We start from the raw sequence: 15,756 nt of genomic DNA, 5'->3' as shown, positions 1-15,756 counted from the left end.
TTTTTAAAGCCATAAAGTGGCAGACCACTACTCAAACTCCTCTGATATCCATGCATCTTTCGCTTTGGTCTTCGGATTTTTTGGTCTTTTTGCCGTAGCCCCCCCAGTTATGCAATAGTGCAGCCCGACTTTAGGTTGGGCACCAAATTAGGACAGGCCGAGGCGGAGGAGCCTTACGTTCCTTCCGGTTCTGCGCCCCCATCCTGTCCCAGCCCCTCCTTCCTGCTGCCCCCCGGCTCGGCGGGGTACCTGCTCTGTCGAGATTCCGCCGCTGAGCCCCGCCCCCAACCCGAGCCGTCCCCTAGGGCTCGCCTGCAGCTTAACAGCCCCCCTGGCAGTGGGCTCGCTTGCGGCACGCACCCCGGCAACCACGAGCCGCAGTGGGCGCGCCAGCCGTCTGCCCGCCCCGCGTGAGCGGCAGGGGCCGCCCATAGTTCCGGGGCGGTTTCTCCGATTGACCCGAGCTCCCCGCCCCCCTCCCGCGGCCCTGGGGGCTGTAGGAGGCCGCGGAGAGGAGGTAGAGGGGCGGGGGCTGCGTTAGGGGGTCCCTCGGGGACGAGGACCCTGGGACGGGACATTGGGGCGATCCACGGGTGGGACCAGCTTTTAAGAAGTCCCCCTTCTTCTGTGCCAGGCACTGAATTGGGCTCTTGACGAGCAGCCTCTCTTAATCCTCAGAACGTCCCGGGGAGGTAGGTACTGGTGTTATCCCCGTTTTGCAGATGCATATTTTCTATGGGGAAACGGACATCTTTTGACCTCATTATGCATACAGAGCCCAAACTCAGGTTAATTAAGTTCAGGGGGACCTATGACAGGTAGGGGGCAAGAACCCTGTTCTGTCTGGCAGACCAGCTCTGTTCCAAACCACTCTTCTAGGCATGGAGAGGGGGAAAGGGTGGAGTGAGGTGCACAGAGAGACCCGGCAGAATAGTCAGAATATGTTTAACACCCAGGGGCTTTGGAGAGCCTTGGAGGAGAGAAAGGAAGAACATTAGGAAGATGGGCACAGTGGGTATATCTCCGTGGTTATGGCTGCAGGCAAGAGACTACCTGGGTTCAGGTTCTCAGTTTGCAGTTTTGTGAAAAGGAGACTATCTCTGGCGGTCCTGGTCATGGGCTTGGGTGAGGAATTCGGTGAGATAAGCCTTGCACCTGACTTGGTGTGCACTAGATGCTCTGTGATTCTGAACTGTGCTGTCGGCCTTGTCAGTAAGGGTGCCAAAGCCTGGGTCTCTGAGGCTGTCTCCCATGGAAGAAACCCTGGGATTCCTTGCGCCAAATTGTCTTCACCAGTGGCCTTCTCTCCAGCTCTGCAGGGTCCCACTTCCTGGGCCATGAGTGAGCTGAAGGACTGCCCCTTGCAGTTCCATGACTTCAAGTCTGTGGACCACCTGAAGGTCTGTCCCCGCTACACAGCAGTGCTGGCCCGCTCTGAGGACGATGGCATCGGCATTGAGGAGTTGGACACACTGCAGCTGGAGCTTGAGACCCTGCTGTCCTCTGCCAGTCGGCGCCTACGTGTGTTGGAAGCTGAAACCCAGGTGATACCCCAAGCAGGGGACATCACCAGAGATGGACTGTGACAAGTTACGGGATGGGTCATTGGGTTAGCTCAGGCCAGGAGACCAACTGGATGAGAAGGAGACTGAAATTGGGTTTGTATGACACATAAAATGCACATGACACAGGTGTGATAGCACACGCCTGTAATCCCAGCCCTTGGGAGGTTGAGGCAAGAGGATCACCATGAGTTTGAGGCCAGTCTGAATTACATGGCAAGACCTTGTCTCAAAAAACAAACAAACAAAAAAGCACATAAATTTGTGTGGTCCTCATTCTACCCACCATTGTGTTCTGGGGCCTGTGTTAGTAGAAAAATCTCAGGACACTTTAGCCCATGAGGAACTTACCAGCTAAAGGGAATGGAGAAACGGATTTGAACCCTGGCTTTAGGTACTTATTAGTGTTGTTGTTACCCCGGTGTGTGACTTTTACCTCCAAACTGGGCTGAACAGTAGAATCTACCTTTATAACTTGTGAGAATTAAAAGAAAAATTTTGTCTGGGCTTTGGTGGCACATGCTGTAGTCCCAGCTACTCCAGAGGCTGAGGCAGAAAGATCACAATTTGAGGCCACCTTAGGCTACATAGTGAGTTCAAGCCTGGCCTGGACTATCTAGGAGACCCTGTCTAAAATGAATGAATGAAGATGTAGTTCAGTACTCCTTGATTTCAGTCCTCAGTACTACAGGAGAAAAAGTTTTGCAAAGGCTCAGCTCAATGTCTGACCCTGACAGAGCCTTTTCAAATATTATATACTGGGCTGGGCTTGGTGGCACATACCTGTAATACCAGCACTTGGGAAGCTAAGGCAGGAGGATTGTTTCGAGTTCAAGACCAGCTTGGGCTACAGAGTGAGCTCAAGGCTAGCATGAACTGCATGGCAAGACCCTGTCTCAAAAAGACACACACACACACACACAAAATTATGTGCTGTACGACTTTGATTATGTTTATTTGCTGCGTACATATCCTCTGAGCTGTGTGTGCCAGCCACTCTGCTGGATCCTGAGGAGTCGGGTGGTAAAGATACAAGTCCTGCTCTCCAGTAGCTTACAGTCCACTTGAGCAATGCACAGGTGTGCTGTTCCTTCCAGCATGTCCAGCAATTTGACTGGGTCTGCAGTGGGCACACAAAGTGTTAGGAAGTCACAGAGGGAGAAGGAAGAAGGTGCCAGTTCAGTTGGATCTCAGTGGGCAAGTAAAATTCACATGTAGTCCCTGGAAAGCCATGGAATCTTTCGAGGAGGCTATGGCACAATCAGTTGTATTTTAACATCAAAGAAGCCAGGTAACTGATGGGGAGAAGGCATCCCAGGGGGAGTAATTTTGAAGTGAAGGTTTGCTGGAAATCTTGCCTGCCTTCACCAAAAGGTCCCACCAGCAAATTTAGCAGGGCTAACAGGCACAGGTGTCATCCTTACTTGACTTTTATGCTAAACAGTTTGTGAGCCAGGGATATACCTCAGCAGTGCAGTGCCTGCCTGGCAAGTACAAGGTCCTGAGTTTTATTCCTGGGGAAAAAAAAAAAAGTTTGACTAGCCTAGGTGAACAGAGATGAGTCAGAGTACAGACAGAAAGTGAATGGAATTGTGAGAAGTGTATGAATAAAGTTCTGTGGGATGAAACAGGGCCACAAATCAAAAGGTTGCGTTTTGGCTGGTGTGGTAGCGCACACCTGTAATCCTAGCACTTGGGAAGCTGAGGCAGAAGGATCACCTTGAATTCAAGGCCAGCCTGGGCTACATAGTGAGTTCAAGCCCAGCCAGAACTACACAGAAAGAAAAAAGACAAAAGAGGTTGAGTTTTGAACAATGGGTAGGAGTTTCTTCAGCAAAAAGAACATGAGGAAGCTCTTGGAGCTGCCTTCGATTCTTATCCTTATTTATTCACTGGGGGAAAGAATGTCCTGTATTTTCCCTTCTTCTTAGTAACAATCTCTGTACATTTCAGATCCTCACTGACTGGCAGGATAAGAAAGGTGACCGGCGATTCCTGAAGCTGGGTCGAGACCATGAGCTTGGAGCCCCTCCCAAACATGGGAAGCCCAAGAAACAGAAACTGGAAGGGAAGGCCGGACATGGGCCAGGCCCCGGCCCTGGGCGACCCAAATCCAAAAACCTTCAACCCAAGATCCAAGAGTATGAATTCACTGATGACCCAATTGATGTGCCACGGATTCCCAAGAACGATGCCCCTAACAGGTTCTGGGCAGGAGAACGGGGGGGGGCCCAGGGGGGGGGCTGGGTGCATGGGTTTGGGGGGGGGGGGGGGGCCGCCAGAGCTGGGTCTTGGAATACTGGTATTGGGGGCTGGGCTGAGGCTGGAGGGTCACAGAGGTGTCCACTCTGGTTCTGTCCTCCCTGCAGGTTCTGGGCCTCTGTGGAACCCTACTGTGCTGATATCACCAGTGAGGAGGTACGCACGCTAGAGGAACTCCTGAAGCCCCCAGAAGATGAGGCTGAACATTACAAGGTAGAGATCCTGGACCTCCATAGAATGGGAGAAGATAGGAGGGTCAGAGGTGCCTCTGAATCATAGATAACAAAGCCATATGTCCCCTGCCTCTGCTGAACCCACCCAGCCTCCTGTCTGGTTCCTTAGTCCGTCCAGACACCCAGGCTCAAACTCTACTTTTTCCTGGTACCACCTTCCTTTGGCTCCTGCCAAAGTTCCCCATAGCTTCAGGCATCTACACCAGTGAGATGCGTTCTTGTCCTTTCACCTCTGTCCCGTCTGCTTAGGTTTAGTCCTTAGTGATCTTTTTTTTTTTTTTTAAGACAGGATCTCACTGTACAATTCAGACTGGTCTTAAGCTCACTGTGCATCCCAGGCTGGCCTCAAATTTGTGGCGAATCCTCCTGCCTCAGCCTCCCGAGTGGTGGGATTACAAGTGTGGCTTGTAAAAACCTGGCTCCCTCATGACCTTTTATCTAGTCTCTTGATAGTCTCCCCACTTTTAGGTCTCTAGAGGGATTGTTTTTTTCTTACTTTAATAGAGAAAAGTAACCAGGAGTGATTGTACACACCTCTAATCAAAGCAGTGTGAGAGCCTGAGGCAGGAGGATCACAGGTTAGAGTCCAGCCTGGGCAACTTAGTGAGACTTTATCTCAGAAAAATAAAAAAGAGCTGGGGTGTGGCCCAGCACAAAGGCCCTGTGTTCAATTCTCCAGTCCCTTGCAGCTGGGACAACAGGCATGCATCACTGCACTTGGTTTAAAAACATTTTTAGGCTTAAAGCATGCTGTGTTACAATGCACGTGAGATGGTTAAGAGCCCCCGGGGATAGAACTCTCCCGTACGTCAGTTGCCATTATCACAGGCTCATGATACAGCTTCCTGCTTCTGCTAGCCACAGATTGCGTCCCAGTGCCTCCGTGTTTAGTGGCACAGCCCAGTGCCCCTCTCTAGTTTCATATCCGAGGCTCAGAGTTCAATCCTTGGCCCCAAAAGCAAAACAATAACAAAATGATTTGAGAACTGGGGATGCAGTTCTGTCATAGAACACTTGCCTAGCATGTACAAGGCCCTGGGTTCAGTCCCCAGCACCACAATTAAATAAGGCAATAGTAAATTCAAGCAACAGGAGTAATTCTCTTACTGCAGACCCAGAGGCCTTTATTTTTCCTTGTTAGCAGCAGAAGCTGTGACTAAAAGGATATGGATATGCACAGTTTTACACCTATATCTTGGAATTGTTCCATATTAAATTCTGTGTGTGTTCTGGTTCTTTATGAGCCTGGCTCTTTCTAGGAGAGTAAGTGTGCAGATTTTATCTCCTGTCCCTCCTGACCTGTCTGTCTGCTGGCCTTGCCCCTGGGCTAGGAACTAGGGAGACAGATAAATGAACAGACAGGGAGGAAGTGAGGGGAAAGCAGTGCTGAGTGCAAAGAGAGACCTGCATGCTCTAGAGTCTGTGGGCTGAGTGGCCACCTCCCCCCAGATCCCGCCCCTGGGAAAGCATTACTCCCAGCGCTGGGCCCAAGAGGACCTGCTGGAGGAGCAAAAGGATGGGGCCCGGGCAGCAGCCGTGGCTGACAAGAAGAAGGGTCTCCTGGGGCCACTGACTGAACTGGACACTAAAGGTAGGCCCCTCCCCACTGCCCGTGCCAGGCCAGATCTTGAGTTCCCAGGACTTCATCTACATGTTGCCCACTTCTCTGCACATTCAGATGTGGATGCCCTGCTGAAGAAGTCTGAGGCCCAGCACGAGCAGCCAGAAGATGGGTGCCCCTTTGGCGCCCTGACACAGCGCCTCCTTCAGGCCTTGGTGGAGGTGAGCACTCCCACTCAAGACAGGAAACGTGTTTCCTTCCTGTTTTAATGCTTCATGTTTATCAGCTTGAAGAATGTTCACAAAGGAGCCTATTACCATCTGGAGACCACAAAACATTACTATGTCCCACAAGTGACTTTCATGCCCTTCCTAGTCTCTGATCTCTTCCAAGATAGCTGTTCATCCAGTTACTCTTGCTATGCATTGGCTGAGTACAGGTCCCTGTGTAGGCGCCTTTCCACACATCCCCACAGTGGAGTCCAGGACAGTGGCGGCTCCATGTCACATACGAGGAAATGGGTCTCAGCAAACGAACTCCTTGCTTAATATCACACAGCTGACAACAAAGGTAGGGTCCAGACCGTCAGCGTCTCCATCTTTATAACCACTGCCTTGCAGTAGGCAGACTGTCTCACCTCATGGACACTCACATTCTTCTTTTTGCTCAAACACAGTCTTTCTCTGTCACATAATGGTCTGGGGCATATATTGCAGGTCGACTAAGGCAGGCGTAGGGGAGGTCTCTGCCTTACACCATCAGAAGGAGATCCCACCCGATGGTGTCTTTGCATTCTGGGTGTGATTGCCACTCCAAGGAGTTGAACAAGAAGATCTGGGTATATTCCTAGCTACTTAAGTAGGCTAAGGCAGAGGAATTGCGAGTTTGAGGCCAGCCCGGGCAATTTAGAGAGACTTTGTTTTAAAAATTGTTTCAATCCCCAGTAGTAGGGGGAAAGAATGGAACAAAGAGGAGTATGGAGAAAGCCTTTTGGAATGTAGCTGTGGCTCTTCTCTCTTGATCTCTTTCCACTGGAGAGACTGTCCTGTGACCACAGCTGACTAGAAGGAAACCTGGGAAACAGTGCAGCCCAGCTGCTGTGGAGGAAAGGAGAGCGTGGTGTTGGGACAGCTCGAAGCCCCTGTCCCTGTGTGCTTTGCAGTGCTGGGGGCCTTGCAAGTGCTTAGTGCATCCCAGCTGTTCCCATCTCCCTGCCAAGCACTACTGTCTCGTGTATTCCCTCCTTATAGTGTCATATCAAAAAGAAAAGAAATTTCTAGCAAGGCTTCCCAGAAGATGTGGGAAATTCTACAGGATATTTCTGATCTGTGAAGACTGCCCATAGTCAGGGAGGAGCAAGAATATGGAAACACTATAGCTCTTTGTCCTTCCACCCATTGCTGTGGTTTTCTAGGAAAATATTATTTCCCCTATGGAGGACTCTCCCATTCCCGATATGTCTGGGAAAGAATCTGGGGCCGATGGGGCAAGCACCTCTCCCCGCAATCAGAACAAGCCCTTCAGGTAAGTGATGTCCCAGCTACACTCGAGGCTTGGCCATCTAGACATAGGAAGTCTTCCTTAGCAGAGAGAGGCGGAGGGCGGGCTGCTGAGTGCTGGCCCTGGCTGTCTACACACAGGCTGAGTGCAGGCTGGCTTCTCACAGTGCTCGTATGTAAATACCCTAGATGCCCACTGAAAGGGCGTGGCAGGGTAAACTGTCATAATATCTACAATAAAGTAACCTGCAGCTGTTAGTCATGTCAGAGAAATTTGCCTAATTGACAGGAAAGGATGTGGACGGTACAGTACCAAATGGGGAAAATGGGCATTATAGCCCACTACAGATGGTATGATCCTATCTTTACTTAAAATAGATACGAACATGTGCACATAGGGGAAAAAACCTGAAATAATATATAGCAAAATATTATAATTACTACTAACACAGTCTGGAACACACATATTTGGGCAAGAGGGTTCCCAAAGCAAAAGATAGGTGTTCACTAGCCTCGGAACCCTGGGGACCTCTGAGGGTCCCCGCCAAGCCCGTCCTTGAGCTGAGGGGCTGCTCCCTGGATCCTGAGGTGCCTCCTCGCTCCCAGTGTGCCACACACCAAGTCCCTGGAAAGCCGCATCAAAGAGGAGCTGATTGCCCAGGGCCTGCTGGAGTCAGAGGACCGCCCTGCAGAGGACTCAGAGGATGAGGTCCTTGCTGAGCTGCGCAAACGGCAGGCCGAGCTGAAGGCCCTCAGTGCCCACAACCGCACCAAGAAGCATGACCTGCTGAGGTGAGTGTGAGGAGGATGGCCAGGGTTGGCCAGGGAGCCTTTGGCCACTTGGTCACCTCCCAGGGCTCTGTTGGGCCCCGCAGTCCTGGCTGGGCCCCTGCATCCCCTTGGTGCTGGGTGCCACCCCACGGGGCACACTCAGATTCTGAGCCAGGGAGTGGGGCTCAGGCACCTGGCATGGACTGACTGGTGTTTTTTACATGTGAAAAATGTAAAATTTACACTCATAGCCATTTTAAGTGTACAGTTCAATAGTGTTGACTGTATTCATGTTGTGTGGCTTATTTTATTGAAGTCTTTTTCAGGTTTATTTTCCTTTTTCCTCACAATTTAACTTCATGTTATGAAAAATACAAAGCCGGGCATGGTGGCACATGCCTGTAATCCCAGCACTTGGGAGGCTGAGGCAGGAGGATCGTTGCGAGTTCGAACTGTCCTGGGCTATAAAGTGAGCTCAAGGCCAGCCTGAACTGCATAGTGAGACCCTGTCTCAAAAAAAAAAAAAAAAAAAAAAGATCAGAAAGAATACCAATAAAGTCTTTACCTAGACAGATCAGCTATTAGTATTTTGTTGGACATTATGATTTTTATTGGCCCAACCTAAAGATGACCAGTGTTTCAGAAATCAGTGTCACTCCTGTTATAACAGCTTACATCCATCTCTTCCTGTGTTGGTCAGAACAAGGGTATAGGTGACATTTGGAGGAGTCCAGTAAGTAGCACAGTTAAGTGCTGCTCTTCCTTTTTTTGCGGGACTGGGTTTTTTTTTTTTCCCCCCCGGTACTGGGAATTGAACTCATGACCTTGTGCTTACCAGGCAGGTGCTGTGTCACTGAGCTAAGTCCCCAGCCCCTAGTGCTGCCCTTTCATTAGGGAGATAAACAACTTACACAAGACTCCTTGCTTCTCCAGATAGGCACTGTCTTAGCTTCACATAGCTCCGACTGGGCCTAGCACACTCCCTTACCTGGCTGGCCCTTCTGTCTCTTCATGCCCAGGGGTGTGTGTGTTTAAGGAAATTTTTTTTTTTTTAGAAAAGTCTTAAGTTCACAGCAAAACTGAGAGGAAGGTACAGAGATTTCCCATAAACACCCCCTGCATCCACACATGTACCTCATCCCCCACCCATGAGGAACTAGAGGTTGAACCCAAAGCCTTGGACATGCTAGGTAAGTGCTCTACCACTGCATACAGTCCCGGGCCTTTACAATATTTTATTTAAAATGGTACAAGTAACTGGTCATGGTGGTGCATGCCTGTAATCCCAGTGCTCAGGAGGCTGAAGCAAGAGTTTGAGGCCAGCCTGGGCTATATAGTGAGTTCAAAATTAGCCTGAACTGCATGGCAAGGCCCTGTTGCAAAAAAACAAAACAAAACAAAAGGTGCTGCTTAGTGGTAAAGCACTTACCTAACATGCCCAGTACCCTTCCACACAAAAAGGACCTGACATGTAGTGCCACATGAGCATGTTTAGTAATGTGCTTTGGTATGATGGTATGGAATATGCCACAGGAGGGCCAGCCTGCGGGGAGGCTGTATCTGCAGGAAGTCGGGGCCATGCTGTGAAGTGGCTGGCTGATCCCCACAGGTTGGCAAAGGAAGAGGTGAGCCGGCAGGAGCTGAGGCAGCGAGTCCGCATGGCAGACAATGAGGTCATGGATGCCTTTCGCAAGATCATGGCTGCGCGGCAGAAGAAGCGGACGCCCACCAAGAAGGAAAAGGATCAGGCCTGGAAGACGCTGAAGGAGCGGGAGAGCATCCTGAAGCTGCTGGATGGGTAGTCCTTGTCCCACCTCAACTGCTTGCCCTCGCCTAAGGGAGGCCCACTTCCTTCTTTGGGCACCAGAAGCCTTCGCCTGGGGCTGCCCATGAGAAGGTGACAGTCCGGAGAAGATTGTGGCCCTTCTCATGAATTTTGGCCCAGCTCTGTCCAGGCGGGATGCAGGAGGCCCTGCGGGCTGGCCTGAAGCCCAGTTTCTGCTTGGCCCCAAGATGGGGCTTTGTGTCTAGGGCTTCCTCTTTTCCTTCTTCCCCATTCCCCTTCCCTTCTCCCCCTCAAGGACTTTTGCCTTGTGGTTTTGTAAAGTGCAAATTTAAGAATAAAGTGACTGCTGTGGTTTTGCAAAAAAAAAATCCAGTTTTGGCTGTTACTGGGGTAGGAAGGAACCACAGTCCTTGGTGCTCATGGCAGAGATTCAGGAGGCAGGCTGGTAGCTGTCAGTCTGTGTTCACTCACCAGTGCTGTTCCTGCAGAGGCTCTTTCCAAGCTCCTCTTTTTGAGGCTACTGTGGCTGTGTAACAGAACACCCCAGAAACACACTGGCTGGGGCTGGGCAGTCCTGGACCAGGGTTGGCCAGTGCAGCAACTGAGGCAGTGCAGACATTGAAGGATCAGGTTCTTGGTTTTTTATGGTACTGGGGATTGAACCCAGGCCTGCCTTTTTTTTTTTTTTTTTTTTTGGTCTTTTTGAGACAGGATCTCACTATGCAGTTCCTGCTGGCTGTCTTGGTTTCCTTTTTCTTGTTGCTGAGACAAAATACCCAATGCCCAAAATTAAGGAAGAAAAGGTTTATTTAGCTCACAATGTGGACGTTTTAGTCCATAATCAGCTGGCTCCAAGGCAGGGTGGCACGGCACAGGTGTCAGAAGACAGCAAAAGCAAGAGCAAAGACAGCACGACACAGTTCAAGATGTCAGGAGACAGCAAAAGCAAGAGCAAAAGAGGGGAAGAGCAAACCTCTTTTCCTCGCTTATAAGCAGGCTATGGCCCTCTGGTGGGTATATGTAGCATTCATACCATCTCTGTGCCTTCCTCTTGCACAGGCTCAGGCTGTTTACAAAGTAAGGACCCTGGCCCTCTGCTAAGTCACTTAATTAAACTAAACTGCTCAAATTGATACAGTGAATAAGGTTGTAGAACATAAGGGCAAATCCTCTCCACCTCAGCATGTGGAACTGCTAGTTATTTAGTTAAAATTCTAGACTTAAGTTGATACAATGTATCAACCATTACACTAGCCTAGAACTCATTTTGTAACCCAGGCTGGCCTCAAACACAGCAATCCTGCCTCAGCCTTCCAAATACTGGGATTACAGGTGCAAGCCACCACACCTTGCTTCCTCATTCTGAACTACATCCTCGGCCCTTTTTATTTTTTATTTGAGGCAGGGTATTGCAAAGTCTCCAGGCTTGGCTTGAACTTGCCTCCTGCCTCAGCCTCCACAGTGCTGGGATTACTGGCATGTGCCACAACACCTGGCCAAAGCCAGGTTCTTTACACATCTCTACAGGGTGAGCTTCCTGGTAAAGTGGGTTCCCCTCTAGCCCAGGGTGGCAGGCAGTAGCAGTTGAAACCAGTTTCCTCATTTATGTCTGACACTGGCGAGGGCAGGAGCCAGCTGGCTTCAGTGCCCACCAAGAAGAGCAAAGAGGGGTGGGGATATAGCTCAGTGGCACAGCGCCTGCCTGGCAAGCACAAGGTCGTGAGTTCAATTCCTGGTACTGGAGAAAAAACAAAAAAAAAAAAAAAGAAAAAGAAAGAAAAAAGAGAGCAAAGAGCCCTTTCCCAGACAGATGTCTGCTTCAGTCCCTAGATTAAGTCACACATACCAGCTCTAGAATCTTCCCTGTGGCACGAGACATCTCTGATAGGTTTGAACTAGCCGGAATGGATTCTGCTAGCCCTAGTCCACAGCCATGAGGAGACAGGTGGACTAGCAAGCATGTGCTGAGTAGGCCACGAACAGTGCCCCCCTGCCTGGGCAGGAAGCTAGGCCTGAGGGACACAGGAAATAAATATGTTCCATTGCTACCATGAGTTCTTCCCAGACTAGTCCAAGTCTGAATAATTTGCAACTCACTGTGAGAAATTAAGGTCCACATTGGTACAGGGGAGGTTCCCTGAGGTAGTGACTTAGCCATAAAGAAGATACCATCTTTGTGTTGGGTAAATGCCCTCACCCTACCGCAGAAAGCTCTTGTGGGACTATCATCAAACGGGGGAACACATGGCCCCATCCTGGCTGATCACAGCACCCCATCCCTTGAGCCACAGTCATTGGTCTAGGGGGTGGCCATGTGGCCTCAGCTGCACTGTTCAAAGGCCTTTCTAAGAGACGCTTTGTGAGAATTTCACTTTTGGATCATAAGACACTCAGTGACTTGCTTACCTGTCATGTGGAAGAACGTACCTGAGAATTAAACCGGCTCAGAGATGCAGACAGGACATGGCAGGCATCGTGTCCTCATGGTGGAGTTGGGGGTCTGGGTCAGTCATGTTTGAAGCCACCACTGGGCTTTCTAGAGATTCCAGCCACAAATGCTTCTTCCACTGTAAGCCAGTGATGGCAAACCTTTTAGAGATGAGCCTCCAAACTGCAACCCCAAACCCACTTATTTATCGCAAAGTGCCAGCCCTGCAATTAAACCTGAATACTGAAGTTTTAAGTTTAGAAAAAGCAACTCATACATTAACATCTTTTGTCTTAAAGAAAAATAACTTGCATGCCATAGGTTTGCCGCCACTGGCTAAGTATTTTGCTCTGGAGTTTTGTCATTTGTAACCAAAAAAGGCCTAATAAACATGGATTTTGGGAAAAAGAATACGGTCCTGAGAGATGAGACACAATGAGACCCTCCCTCCCACTAGGTTCAAGGTCAGGCTGCCTCAGTTTGTCAGTGATGCACTGTCCCCAAGTTGCTCATAGCCTTCTTAGAAAAGCAAAGAAACCAGCTGTTATAATGACAGTTAAGTCAAGTGGTCAGCAAACGTTAGCCAAGTACTGGGAACTGTTTCATTGTTGGCAGTTTTATTTTTTTGTACTAGGGATTGAATCCAGCCAGGGTCTTACACTGAGCTACAGCCCCCAGCCTTTTTAAAATTTTTTTCTTTTAAATTTTGGGACAGGGTCTCACTAAGTCACTAGTTGCCCAGGCTGGGCTCCAACTTTCAGTCCTCCTGCCCTAGCCTCCCAGAGTGCTGGGATTATAAGTACGTGCCACTGTGTCCGGCTTCAGATACCATTCTCAGCTTGTTTGACTATCTAACAGTATGGTAGGTACTGAAAACATCTTACTCACAAATGAGGAAACTGTGTCTAGGAGTTTCATACCTTGCTTGGCCATCCATTGAGTGGTTGAGTCAGGATTCAATCTCAGGCCATTTGACCAGGACGCATAGCCTCTTCATTATATAATTCAGGGGGACCCCATCCCACCATAGTCTATATGAACAGTGTGCCCTACTGCCAGGGAGGGATGGTACAAACCTATGCAGCCACACACAGCAGGCCTGTGTACAGACCTGTTCCTGACTAACCACTCATCCCCATCCTTGCCAGGCCAGACCATGAGGACAACAGGTGTTGTGCAGCGCTCCAGCAATGAGGATGGCTTTGTGGAGAAGGCAGAGTGAGAGCCAAGGTTCCACAACTGGGTAGACTCCTAAGTGAGAGGAGGGAAGAAGATGTTATAAACATAAGGAAAAGTGGGGTATGGTGACGCACATCTGTAACCCCAGCACTCGGGAGGCTGAAGCAGGAAGATCGTTGTGAGTTCGAGGCCAGCCTGGGCTACAAAGTGCGCTCAAGGCCAGTCTGAACTGCATAGACAGACCCTGTCTCAAAATAAATAAATAAATAAATAAATAAATAAATAAATAAATAAATAAAAGAATGCTAGTAAACAGATTGGGCCTGGTTAGTTAGGGAACAGACTGAACTTTGCAAAATCTGTCCTGAGAACTCTAGTTATTCTCTACTACAGATGCCTGTAGGTGCTGGACCCACGGCCTCTGCCTCGCTCACCTCCCCTGTACAAAAGGATTTGTACAGCCTTTGCACTGAGCGACATCCCCAGCACTTTTGAGATAGGATCTCACTAATTTGCCCAGTCTGGGCTCACACTTGTGATCCTCCTGCCTTGGCCTCCCAGAGTGCTGGGACTACAGGTGTGCACTGCAATGCCCGGCAGCAACATATCCTGTTTCATGTCAATAGTTACTGCAAGGTGAGTAGTAGTATTTCCAGGGTGTAAAGGACACAAAGCCTCCTAGAGGTTACCGCTCCAGCGAGCACCATCCCTGACAGTGTTCTCAGGTCCATTTATGTCTCCCAGAGCAAAAGCAGGCCTCCTTCACGGGTTTGGAGGAAGTTGGGTTCCCATGTGTATGGGGAGATGAGTCCAGCACCACAGGTCTCCAATTCTAGTTTGCTACCATCTTGACTTATTGTTTTGGTTTTTTTGAGCAAGGTCTTGCTGTGTAGTTTTCAGGCTGGCCTTGAACTCATTATGTAGCCCAGGCTGGCTTCGAACTCACCACAGTCCTCCTTCCTCAGCCTCCCAAGCACTGGGAGGACAGGCGTGTGCCATCACATCCCACTCCTATTGCTAGTTTCGGGGGAAAGCACTGGTATCCTGGTCCTACAAGGCATCCACTCTGCAGAGGCCTGGATGCCTGTGTCTACCTTTGAGAACTACCAGGGTGTGTGAGAGCTGGCAGGTTAAGCCCTGACCTGGAAGGCAGGCCCCTGCCCTGGCTGTGCCTGTGCACTCTGGGACCCAAGGGCCAGCAGGTCGCCATGGGCATCTGTGGAGAAGGACCCGACGGCCAGCTAGCCCCAGGGTATGTTCCTGCCTGGCCTGGCCTGGGGCTCAGGACTCAGTGGCTCCGTGCTGACTCCTCCCTGTCTCTTCACCCACTCAGCTTCTCCATCTATTCATCTGCATTTTCTTGCTCAAACTTTTGTTCCCTCCCTCGGTGACGGTGTCCCGGAGCTGGAGCAGCAGAGGCTGCCCAGGTTCCTGAGGTGGACAGTGGACAGACCACTCTGGCTGTATGCGCTGTCGTGGAGTATGGTGGCGTGCAAACAGGGACTTCACAGCAGCTTTGGGCCAGAGAAGGGCTGGGGCGGGTGGAAAGGGCGGTGTCATGCGGAACGTGACTTTCCAGAGAAAGGAACCCGCCAAGGTGTGAACAGCTGCCTCCTGAGCGAGGCTTCAAGAGCACAGTGTGACCATGACTGAGCTGTGCGAGGGGAGGGGAGCTGGGAGAAGACGCTGGAAAGTAGGTTGAGGCCAGGCTGGGGAAGCTTTGTGTGGGCGCAGGAACGGAGCTTTACTCTCCAAGTCAGTGGTTGTCAAAGTGTGGTGCCTGGAGCAGCAGTATCACCTTCCCAGGAATGTGCAGAGATGTTGATCCGCAGGCCCCAGGCCTCTGAACATCAGCCAGCTGTGTTTCAGACTTGACTACTCAGGGGCTGGGGCCAGAAGACTGCTTGCACCAAGGGCCTGAGCCCGGGAGTTTCAGGCCAGCTTGGGCAGTGTAGTGAAATGCCATCACAAAAAAATATAACAAAACATGCCCATCAGCTGATTCCTAGCGCACATTAAGGTTTGAGAATCACTTTCCTGGGTCATGGGGAGCCAGGGTGGACAGTGAACAGGGCAGTGCCATACCAGCACTCTGAGTTAACACGGAGGAGCAAGGAGGCTAGGATGATTGGAGAGGGCAAGAGAGATGTGCTCCCAAGAGTGCAAGCACGTGCAGAGAACAAGGGCGCAGGCAGCATTGTGGTGGGTTCTCCACTTCCTTTTAGAGTAATAGGAGTCCTGACTTCTGTTTGGACACGTGCCTCTGGAAGACTGAATGTATCAGCTTCCCTTGCAGTTAGGTGTGATCATGTGACTGAGTTTTGGTTAATGATTTGTGGATGGAGGCAGAAAAGACTGGTGTAAGGACAAGGCCTTGGGTCCCAGAAAGTGTGCCCATGTCCCCTGGGATGGGATGGGATAGAACCTGCCATCCTTGATATGTGGTCAAAGAGAATACCAGAGCAGCCAAAAAAA

At 50.3% G+C, this 15,756-nt stretch overlaps 1 protein-coding gene and 1 long non-coding RNA gene across 2 annotated transcripts in view; one reads left to right on the top strand and one right to left on the bottom strand.

Moving 5' to 3' along the window:
* The first annotated feature begins 171 nt into the window (after positions 1-171).
* Tada3 (transcriptional adaptor 3) lies at positions 172-10,042 on the top strand. The gene is made up of 10 exons (XM_005413033.1): positions 172-517; positions 635-692; positions 1,312-1,544; positions 3,516-3,766; positions 3,932-4,037; positions 5,507-5,648; positions 5,736-5,839; positions 7,033-7,142; positions 7,724-7,909; positions 9,498-10,042. The coding sequence occupies exons 3-10, from the start codon at positions 1,338-1,340 to the stop codon at positions 9,688-9,690; spliced, it is 1,299 nt and encodes a 432-aa protein (XP_005413090.1). The 5' UTR covers positions 172-517; positions 635-692; positions 1,312-1,337; the 3' UTR covers positions 9,691-10,042.
* Positions 2,489-15,756, bottom strand: part of LOC102009116 — a 16,382-nt gene continuing 3,114 nt past the window's right edge. The window contains exons 2-4 of the long non-coding RNA XR_001232356.1: positions 13,023-13,353; positions 12,102-12,241; positions 2,489-2,682 (exon numbers count right to left, since the gene is read on the bottom strand). This is a non-coding gene — a long non-coding RNA (uncharacterized LOC102009116). The remainder of the gene's footprint in view (positions 2,683-12,101; positions 12,242-13,022; positions 13,354-15,756) is intronic.

Source organism: Chinchilla lanigera, unplaced genomic scaffold (genome assembly GCF_000276665.1).
Source record: "Chinchilla lanigera isolate Chin_1 unplaced genomic scaffold, ChiLan1.0 scaffold00160, whole genome shotgun sequence".
NCBI classification, from domain to species: Eukaryota; Metazoa; Chordata; class Mammalia; order Rodentia; family Chinchillidae; genus Chinchilla; species Chinchilla lanigera.
Note: the sequence above shows the minus strand (reverse complement) of the source record. Positions and strands in the feature narration are given on the sequence as shown.